Source organism: Rhamphochromis sp. 'chilingali' (assembly GCF_963969265.1).
Source record: "Rhamphochromis sp. 'chilingali' genome assembly, chromosome: 22".
NCBI lineage: Eukaryota > Metazoa > Chordata > Actinopteri > Cichliformes > Cichlidae > Rhamphochromis > Rhamphochromis sp. 'chilingali'.
Window position 1 is genome coordinate 21,607,375 of NC_137950.1, and position 10,727 is coordinate 21,618,101.

The following is a 10,727-nucleotide window of genomic DNA, read 5'->3' on the forward strand; positions in this document are numbered from 1 at the left end:
TTCGCATCCATTTTAAAATAATCCTCTATACATTTAAGGCTATTCATTCTCTCTCTCCACCACACCTCTCCGATTTAGTACAGATGAACTTCCCATCCCGGTGCCTCAGATCTTCATCTTCTCCTTCTCTCTCTGTTCTTTCCGCTTGTCTGATTACAATGGGGGGCAGGGCTTTTAGTTGCTCTGCCCCTCGACTTTGGAATTCCTTACCCCCTGACCTCAGAAATATTAGTTCATTCCCTCTTTTTAAGTCCACCCTCAAAACTCATCTGTTTAAAATTGCTTATGTTTAAACCTCGGTATGCTCTAACTTTTATCTGTTATTCTTATTATTGTGTATATTTCCAGTTTCTGTGTTTTTATCTGTTGTACAGTGTCCTTGGGTGCTTTGAAAGGCGCTATTTTTAAATAAAATGTATTATTATTATTATTATTATGGTTTACTTGGGAACACTTGACTGCTGCTTTCCTGTACTGTCTCTCTATTCCGGCAGCACCACTGCTGGAATTGTGGAGGGAAATGAATTAAATCAGTATCTTTGGCTAATTCTTGGTAAATAGGTAATCATATGCTTTTCCACTACCAAGAAATAGAGAAGCATTGACCATTCATTGTTATGACTACCAAGGTTCTGCTTGACTTGCATCAATACTGTAATTAAATCTGTCAAAGGTTAGTGTTAAAAACACAAGTATTGATATGATGGTCTTTTCTTGCTGTGGTAGCGAGCTAATCAACATTTGTGTCGTTCACTTAGCTACTGTTTAAAAAGTTAGAGCCAAGGAAGTGAGAATAGCAATGACATGCGTACAGTTAGGTCCATTAGTATAGTTAATTGCTGCTAACACGTTATTAGGAAAACAGTATAACAGAGAAGCACATTTCATTTACATGAAAAGAAGTACACACAGACTTCAGTTTTCTTTAATCTATTTGTTTTGTAAAATAAGAGTTCAGGATACAGTGGTAAAATACAGGGATACAAAGCCTTTATTGTCACATGGTTAAATTCTTTATCCATTAGTTCCATATCTATTAGGTAAAATACACTAAAAACTACAAAAATTAAAGAATAATAGGGAAATATGAAAAAAGGAAACAGAAATGATCTGAAACAAACGTGTACAGACTGAAAAAACATTTGTAAGATAGATGTATAGAAAAAAAGACTGATTTCCCACATATATTAATGCATGGATCTATTGATTAATCCTCTATATAGTACATAGACTACAAGCGTGAGATTTGTGGCAATATAGTATAGTGTAAAGTATTCTTTCTATGAATGACTGAGCGAGTGGTTACTGTCCCTTTTTTCCATTAGACCAGTTGAATGAAGGGAGAAAGGAATAAAGTCATTGTGCATGTGCTCCAGTGGCGCAATCGGTTAGCGCGCGGTACTTATATGACAGTATTGGGCTGAGCTATGCCGAGGTTGTGAGTTCAAGCCTCACCTGGAGCATCAACTTTGAGCTAATACTTATCTGATGAGAACAGATAAATGCTGAGCACACTAAAAATGCCAACAGACTTTATATCATCTTTTAAAATGAACAACATTGAAAATAAAGATTAAGAAACTCTCTGTATGTTTGTTCTGTTATTTTTGTTTCCGTTTATTTTCAATGCGAGCTATTAAACATCGAGATATAGACGTTCTTCCAAAGTTAAAGAATTTTGGCTGTGTGTGTGTGTGTGTGTGTGTGTGTGCCTTTTATGTTCTTATGTATAGTTTATACCAAAGGCTCTCAAACCGCAGGGCGTAAGGCAAATCATTGGTTCGCCAAGTTGGGCAACAATCACCATGAGAAAATGATGTGTGTGAAACTAAGATGATTACGATTATGTGATGTAAATATTCATGTTGTGTTTAAACTGGGCTGAAGGTTTAAGTTAATCTCAGAGTTACTCCCACCAGTTGCCAGACAAAATGGGAAACCTGAGAAAAAATCCAGCAGTAGCAGCTGGCTGACTCATGAGGCTGAATGCTGATTGACAGCACCTGTGTGAAGTAGTGCTCAAAGTGTGTATAAAAGCAGCAGGTGTGTGTTGCTTCAATATGAGTGGTTTTTCCTGTTACTACATCAGCTAGTCAGAAAACTCATCGCTTACGGTTGTGTGCCAGTTTTGAGAATGGGTAAGACTTGTTCTTCCTGGTAATTGCTGAAATCTGTTTGGCCAAAGCTGATAATCTTTGACAAGAAGAGTGAAAGGTTTGTGATCTGACTGGAATTTTATCACAACTTCTTTTTTTGGGGGGTGTAGCAAAGAAAGTGCTGATTGTGTATGCCCATGAAAGCCCTGCCTCTTTCAATGCTGCTGCCAAAGATGCTGCTGTGGCAGCTCTGACTGCTCAAGGCTGCACTGTAGAGGTGTCTGACCTGTACGCCATGAAGTTCAAAGCTGCTGCTACTACTGAGGACATCACTGGTATACAAATATTCTGCGGGTATAGCAATGCTTTGTGCTTCAGTTGTAAATATTAGCTTTATTTGCAGGTGGAGTGAAGGATGCTGAGAACTTCTGCTACGCAAAGGAGATCAAATTGGCATCAGAGGAGGGCAGACTTGCAGATGACATCAAAAAAGAGCAGGAGAAACTCAAGGAGGCAGACCTTGTCATCTTTCAGGTAGTATCTGACTGGAAGTGTCTTTGTGGTCAGCTAACAGGTGTTGACATCAAAATGACCATTAAACCTGTGTTCCCAGTTCCCCATGTACTGGTCATATGTTCCTGCAATCATGAAGGGGTGGATGGATCGTGTTTTGGGCTTTGCCTACGCACAGGAGAAGCGGTACAGTGAGGGCATCTTCAAGGTGAGAACTCCACCAACGTGTCTGTGTTCAGGCTGTGTCCTCTCCCTCTCTGCTCACTCCTTGCTCTCTGTACAGGACAAGAAAGCCATGCTGTCCTTCACCACTGACTGTCCTGAATCTGTGTACAGTGACACTGGCATCAATGGAGACATCAATGTCACACTGTGGCCACTGCAGGTGAGGTCTCACTATAAACGGAGCCAAGCATGAAATGATCTGTCATGTGGTAACAGCTGCTCCTCCCTGTGTGCAGAACGGGATCCTGAACTACTGTGGCTTCCAGGTTTTTGCCCCTCAGATCTTCTGGGATCCTGCTACTGGTTCTCCTGAATCTCGCAGCTCCATGCTGGAGGGCTGGCGCACACGACTGCAAAACCTCTGTGGGGAAGCACCTGTGTACTTTGCTCCCTTGGACTACTTTGACAAGGAGAAGGGTTTCCTGCTGAAGCCTGAGGTCAAAGAGAAATATGCCAGCAAAGAATGTGGCCTCACAGTGGGGATCCACATGGGCAAGCCACTGCCAGCCAACAGCCAGACCAAGGCTGGGGTCTGATGATGGAGTGGGTCCATGTAATGTCTTGATCTTAAAATAAAGCCTGCTTTATTCAAACTTTGAGCAATGAGTTATAAATGCACCACTTGGGTTTCATACATGTTATCCCTCTAGAACAGGGGTGCTCAATCCCAGTCCTCGAGAGCTACTGTCCTGCAGCTTTTAGATGCATCCTTGTTCCGACACAGCTGAATCAAATGAATGGCTTGTTATCAGGCCTTTTCCAAACTTGATGGCATGCTGAAGAGGTAATCAAACATTTGATTCAGCTGTGTTGGAGTAGGGATGCATCTAAAAGCTGCAGGACAGTAGCTCTCGAGGACTGGGATTGAGCACCCCTGCTCTAGAACATGATGTATACTACCGCAATGTAATGATGGTGCTAAGTCCGTATAGGATCCAGTCATGTATGGCTTTAAATGTGATGGGGAACTGAGTTTGGGGGGGCTGGCTATGGTTCCACATGCTCATGCAAATCCCTGTTCTAATAAGAACACACAGGTGGGGGGGTGACCGTACACCAAGGTTGAAAGCAAGAATGACACCTGATCGCTGCTTTAGATCAGGTGACTGCAAGCCCTATTGCGCCTCAATATCTATACTACAGGCTTTGGCTGGACTTGGCATGAAAGCAGCTTTAATATCCCACTTTCAGCAGTATGTGTTCTTGCTGTCCTAGATGCACTTTACACTTTACCATTGCACTCTTGACATTTTTGTGAGGTAAAAATGTCTATTGCCACTGTGGGCTTTTCCACAATTTTGCTCCTCCCACACATGAACTGAAATCCGCTGACTGTGGTGTGAGTGCACAGGAAGAGCAAAGCATGTTTAATATTTAAAGATTGTGTTAAATCCTTTTCCTAATATTTGTACTGAAGGCTTTTAAGCATTTCTATTCCCCTGCCACCGGTTGGTCAAGCAAATCCATCATGTGAGCGGCTATAGTTTTTTTGTACCAAATTCAACCAAGATTTAGCCAGTCATGTGCTCCTCCACTACCAAGAACTGTAGAAGCCAATCACCTCTTGCTGCAGTGGCAGCAAGCAAACTGTACTGAAGACTAATCAACATTTATATGTAGTTCACTTAGCTGCTTTTTAAAAAGTAAGAGCCAAGGATGTCAGAATAGCTCATTTAAATGCGTGAAAGTCAATCAAATAGTACAGTTAACTGCTTCTAAAACATTACTGGGAAATAGTATAACAGAGAGGCAAATTTTATTTGAGGCAAAGCTCATTTATATGAAAAAAAGTCGACACAGACTTCAACTTTCGTTCATTTTAGTTTTGCTAAATGGAAGTTTATGGTATAGTGGTAGAATACAGGGATACAAAGACTTGGTTGCCACATGCTTGAATTCTTTATCAATTAGTTCAATATCTCTTAGTAAACTACACTAAAACCTACGAAAATTAAAGAATAAAAGTGAAATATGAAAAAAGTGAAACAGAAATGATCTGAAACAAATGTGCACAGACTGAAAAAAAAAACATTTGTAACATAGATGTATAGAAAAAACAAACCTGATTCCCCACATATATTAATGCATGCTGTGACAACCCTTATTGTATTATAGCACCACTGCCCTACTATTATTGTAGTTGGGGGAGTCCCCTAGTGGGTGTGGGAGTATAGTGGTGGCCGTTACATGCTGATCGCATTGCTGTTCAGAGAAACCTTATCGCTGTAACTTGGCTGGCGCCGGCGACTACCGATACCCGCACATGTATGTATGGACAGGGTAGAGCCGTGGGACCTGGCTTGTATGGTCTTATGTTGCTAACATCAAATAAAGGTCTGTTTAACTAACTGGCTCTGAGTTATCCGGCTAACCTCCACACCACATGCCCGCTGGACCTGCTAGCCGCTCCTCCCTCGCCAGACTGCTGTTACGATGCATCTATCGATTAATCTTATATATAGTACATAGACTACGAGCGTGAAATTTGTGGCAATATAGTATAGTGTAAAGCGTTTGTCCTATGAGTTACTGACTAAGCTGTTTCTGTCCCCCTGCTTTTTCCCTTAGACCAGTTGAATGAAGGGAGAAAGGAATAAAACCTTTGAGCATGTGCTCCAGTGGTGCAATCAGTTAGCGCGCGGTACTTATATGGCAGTATTAGGCTCAGCTATGCCGAGGTTGTGAGTTCAAGCCTCACCTGGAGCATAAACTTTGAGCTAATGTCAGGGATAAATGCTGAGCACACTGAAAATGCCAACAGACTTCATTGCATCTTTAAAAACGAGCAGCATTCAAAATAGAGATTAACAAACCCAGAATTATACCTCTCTGTGTTTGTTCTGCTTCTTTTTTGTCGACCAATGCAAGCTATTAACCATCGAGATATAGCTTTTCCTTCAAAGTCAGATTTCTGGCTGTATGTGTGTGTGTGTGTGTGTGTGTGTGTGTGTGTGTGTGTGTGTGTGTGTGTGTGTGTACCTTTTTTGTCCTCAGACCGCAGGGCGTAAGGCAAATCATTGGTTCGCCAAGTTGGGCAACAATCACCATGAGAAAATGATGTGTGTGAAACTAAGATGATTATGATTATATGAAGTATATATTCATCTTGTGTTTAAACTGGGCTGAAGGTTTAAGTTAATCTCAGGGTTACTTCCACCAGTTTCCATACAAAATGGGAAACCTGAGAGAAATTCTTCTTCTACTTCTTTATACGGTTTATTGGCAGTTGGCAAACAGCAAAATAGAGCATTACCGCCACCAACTGGACTGAGAGAAAATGCCGCAGTACCAGCTGGCTGACTCTTGAGGTTTATTGCTGACTGACAGCACCTGTGTGAAGTAGTGCTTGAAGTGTGTATAAAAGCAGCAGGTGTGTTTTGAGAATGGGTAAGACTTTTTCTTCCTGGTAAAGCTTCTGGAAAGCTTTGTGTGTTGAATGGAACTTTATGTATTGTTTTTTTTATTCTTTGGTTTTGCAGCCAAGAAAGTGCTGATTGTGTATGCCCATGAGAGCCCTGCCTCTTTCAATGCTGCTGCCAAAGATGCTGCTGTGGCAGCTCTGACTGCTCAAGGCTGCACTGTAGAGGTGTCTGACCTGTACGCCATGAAGTTCAAAGCTGCTGCTACTACTGAGGACATCACTGGTATACAAATATTCTGCAGGTATAGCAATGCTTTAGCTCTGATTGCTTTTCAGATACAAACACTGGATTTTTGTCACAGGTGGATTGAAGGATGCTGAGAACTTCTGCTATGCAAAGGAGATCAAATTGGCATCAGAGGAGGGCAGACTTGCAGATGACATCAAAAAAAGAGCAGGAGAAGCTCAAGGAGGCAGACCTTGTCATCTTTCAGGTAGTGTCTGACTGGAAGTGTCTTTGTGGTCAGCTAACAGGTGTCCACATCAAAATGACCATTAAACCTGTGTTCCCAGTTCCCCATGTACTGGTCATCTGTTCCGGCAATCATGAAGGGGTGGATGGATCGTGTGTTGGGCTTTGCCTACGCACAGGAGAAGCGGTACAGTGAGGGGATCTTCAAGGTGAGAGCTCCACCAACATGTCTGTGTTCAGGCTGTGTCCTCTCCCTCTTTGCTCACTCCTTCCTCTGTACAGGACAAGAAAGCCATGCTGTCCTTCACCACTGACTGTCCTGAATCTGTGTACAGTGACACTGGCATCAATGGTGACATCAATGTCACACTGTGGCCACTGCAGGTGAGGTCTCACTATAAACGGAGCCAAGCATGAAATGATCTGTCATGTGGTAACAGCTGCTCCTCCCTGTGTGCAGAACGGGATCCTGAACTACTGTGGCTTCCAGGTTTTTGCCCCTCAGATCTTCTGGGATCCTGCTACTGGTTCTCCTGAATCTCGCAGCTCCATGCTGGAGGGCTGGCGCACACGACTGCAAAACCTCTGTGGGGAAGCCACTGTGTACTTTGCTCCCATGGACTACTTTGACAAGGAGAAGGGTTTCCTGCTGAAGCCTGAGGTCAAAGAGAAATATGCCAGCAACGAGTCTGGCCTCACAGTGGGGATCCACATGGGCAAGCCACTGCCAGCCAACAGTCAGACCAAGGCCGGGGTCTGACAACGGAGTGGGTCCATGTAATGTCTTGGTCTTAAAATGTATTCTTTGCTTGAGGCAATATGCTCAAATGTTACTAGCCATTACACGTGCAGGCTGCGGATTTATAGAATGAGACAAACAAATGCAACAAATTGACCTTAATATATTACTCTGACTATTGTTGAGTCTGCAACAAAATAAAAGACTTTTACTCATTTGTAGTGTTTCAATTTTATTTATTGCCTGAAATTTGGATTTTGATAACTAGACTTTAAACTCTATCGTACAGACAGAAGACTGCTCTCACATTAAAAGATTCAATTTCCTTGTGGATGATCTACTGCCCTTTTTGCATTTATCTTCACACTGGTTCTTTTTATAGTTTAATCTGTTTTAGTGCAGCAAGCAAAAACTTCTCTGGGCATTGACTACTTGAGCAAAGATCGCTTTCACAGTGGCGCAAGTTTTTCTTCACTCTAGTATTATCCAAACTGGAATGATTTAATTTTGTGTGTGCCTTCTTAAGCTACAATGTCAACAGTAGGAAATTCTGTACACAGTGAGCTCATTAATTTTTTTTTTTTTTTTTTTTTTTTTTTTTTTTTTAAATGCATCAAGTAATCGGCGTACTCTTACACAGTGCCCTGAAGAGTTTTTCCTCATTATTCATATTTCTCAAATTGCTCTTGGTTTTTCTTTTAGCCTCACATTTTGCTTTGCATTTTTATAGTGCTGCAGCTTGTTTGGTATAATTATAAGAGGGGAATGATTTCCTTTATGCTGCTCCAGACTACAATGAAATTGCAGATTTCCCTTTTCACTCATTAAAATGGAGCATGCTAATTAAATGTATTTATGGTTTGCTTTTTAAGCATATAAGTGCAGCTGTGCTTTCAAAACCTTGCCAACACATTGATTAAAACAATTATCTGTGTTTTTACTTTCAAAGAATAAAGTGTAAAGCTTTTAGGTGTTAATAGATACTTACTAATACTTCTGGTTTTCTAAAACACTAACATGAAGCAAGAAAGGTAGTGCTTTCCTTGGCAAGTCTAAAAATAGATGAACCATAACAAAGTAAAGCTTCTTTCGTCTCATAAAGAGTCATCCTTTGTATTACTGTCATCTTGTGGCCACAGTTAGCTATTGTCACTGAAAGCTCTGCTTGTTTCTTACTCATAGGAAACGACAGCTGTCTTCATTCTACAGATGTGTCTGTCTCCCATTAACAATAACGTGAGCTATGCTGAGAGGGCGAGCAGATTTTTGTTTTGTGGTGTGAATACGTGGCCAGCATGCGAAGCACTGTCATATTTATATATTCGTATCAAACCAGTGTATACATATACTTTAACATTAGCTAATGAGTCCTGACTGAAACATTTCCTTCATCACTATACTTAGTATTCTTTGACTCTTTGAAAAGATTGTGACAGCATGCTGTGGTCTTGATCTGTCTGAGGGATCTCGATCCTCCTCTCCATTTCCTTTGCAGTTTTTTCCAGGAAGAAGTTTTTTCTTTTGTTGGTCTTTCATGTATTTATTTAAGCTGTTGGTGTTATTTAAGGAGAGCTTTTCCTTCCAACATGTTTTCCTTTATTGCTTTGTTTTGTTTTCATAGATATGTGGCCCTCACAGCACATCCACTACAAATGTGATTTAAAGAATATGATGCTGGATATTAAACAGAACATAAAGCATTTAATATGAGCTCAGCATTAAACATATGGAGCAGTATTATTAATCTATTTAAAACTGATATGGAACATTTTTCTACACAAAATGTAATTTTACTTTTTGTGCTGTACAACAGTTGTTGTACTGTAATGCACAATTTTCCATTAATGCGTTTTTATGTGTAGTGAGGTGTTTTCATAGTTCACACAGTAGATAGTAAAACATAAATTACAGTTTCTCAGAAAGGATAGGGGTTCTCTTTTTTCTTTTACTACATCTTATTAATATTTTGCTCTTACTATTTTTCTATTTATTTTTTATTTTTTATTATTTTTTCTACTGTACCATTCTGCTGAGTGACTGTCTTCTGCTCTTCAAATACATTTCATTGCGACGTTGACCCTGTGCTAACTTGCATATGACAAATAAAACTGAAAACTGCAAACATCCATGCTTGTGTACGGTACAGTATGGGCATTTGCTTGTTAAACTGTTAAATAGTGGAGGAAAGTGTGTGTGTGTGTGTGTGTCTGCATACCTTTCTTCAAAAGTCACCGCATGCCTGCGTGCCACTGCTCACGTTTTGTTGCTTGTCTTGTTTTTAGGTTTACCACAGGTTTTTCGAGCTTTGTGTCAGGTCCCTGAACGTGAGTCGGCTATTTGGGATATTTTCGCTTCTAGACTCGGACAACCGGGGTCCCATGAACTTTTGATACAGTCTGCATACATTGTGCGCTTGCACTATTTGATAAACAAAACGTAATTAACCAAAAGTCCTGTTTCTTCACCGCTTCCGGGCAGTTGCGCCTTCTTAAACCGATTTCCTGGCGGCCTTCCGCCGAAGCTCCAGTGGCGCAATCGGTTAGCGCGCGGTACTTATATGACAGTATACAGCAGAGCAATGCCGAGGTTGTGAGTTCGAGCCTCACCTGGAGCAGAGTTTTTAGTCTCAGCCTCATCTGTAGACGGGAGTTGCAGCCTGATATTTGGAGATTATCTGTCGACACGACGACCCTCCAGCTGTTCTTTACACGTTTATCTTCACTTTCTTTGCTTTAAAAGTGCAGCTTTATTACTTCCTGCCTTGCGATTAAATGCAACTGCTGCGATCTTAGCTAATGAAGACCACCAGTGTCATCTGAAAGGAGAATGCTAAAAAAGCTTCTTTGTATCATGGACAACCCGTCCCACCCCATGCACGCCTCCCCGAAATGCAGAACTGACCGCCACAGAAAATCCTTTGTGCCGGTGGCAGTAAGACTCTTCCTCCCTCTGTGGGTGATTTTCCTGAGGATTAATAACAAAGTTATTCTGTTTCCATTCAGGCCGTGCAATGTCACCCAACAGTTTTTCATGGAATGTTTGTTTCATCTCCCCAACATATGCTGCTACTCTCTTTTATTCATTTGCACAATACTATGACACTTTTAGAATCACCTGCACTGATAGCTAAACTATTTATTTTTCAGGATATAGTTATATTGTTACTTGTTAAAGTTATTTGATATTATATTTTGCACTACTGTATATTACTGTATACTAGTATTCTATTGTATATCTTATTCCTCTGTTCCTCTGTCTCTCTTGCTGCATTGAGCATGTGTATGACAAAAGAATTTCCCTCGGGATGAATGTGATTAAGAA

At 41.0% G+C, this 10,727-nt stretch overlaps 1 protein-coding gene and 1 pseudogene across 2 annotated transcripts; both read left to right on the forward strand.

Annotated features, from left to right (window-relative positions):
- The first annotated feature begins 2,069 nt into the window (after nt 1-2,069).
- On the forward strand, nt 2,070-3,433 carry LOC308390698 (NAD(P)H dehydrogenase [quinone] 1-like). Its single transcript, XM_080872942.1, has 6 exons — nt 2,070-2,138; nt 2,267-2,431; nt 2,500-2,630; nt 2,710-2,817; nt 2,893-2,994; nt 3,071-3,433. Exons 1-6 carry the CDS (start codon nt 2,135-2,137, stop codon nt 3,368-3,370), a joined length of 810 nt encoding a protein of 269 aa, XP_080729068.1. The 5' UTR covers nt 2,070-2,134; the 3' UTR covers nt 3,371-3,433.
- A 2,784-nt stretch (nt 3,434-6,217) lies between these two features.
- On the forward strand, nt 6,218-7,557 carry LOC308391151 (NAD(P)H dehydrogenase [quinone] 1-like; annotated as a pseudogene). The gene is made up of 6 exons (XR_013974744.1): nt 6,218-6,221; nt 6,314-6,478; nt 6,558-6,689; nt 6,769-6,876; nt 6,950-7,051; nt 7,128-7,557. The product of XR_013974744.1 is annotated as an NAD(P)H dehydrogenase [quinone] 1-like (transcript).
- Nucleotides 7,558-10,727: the final 3,170 nt, after the last annotated feature.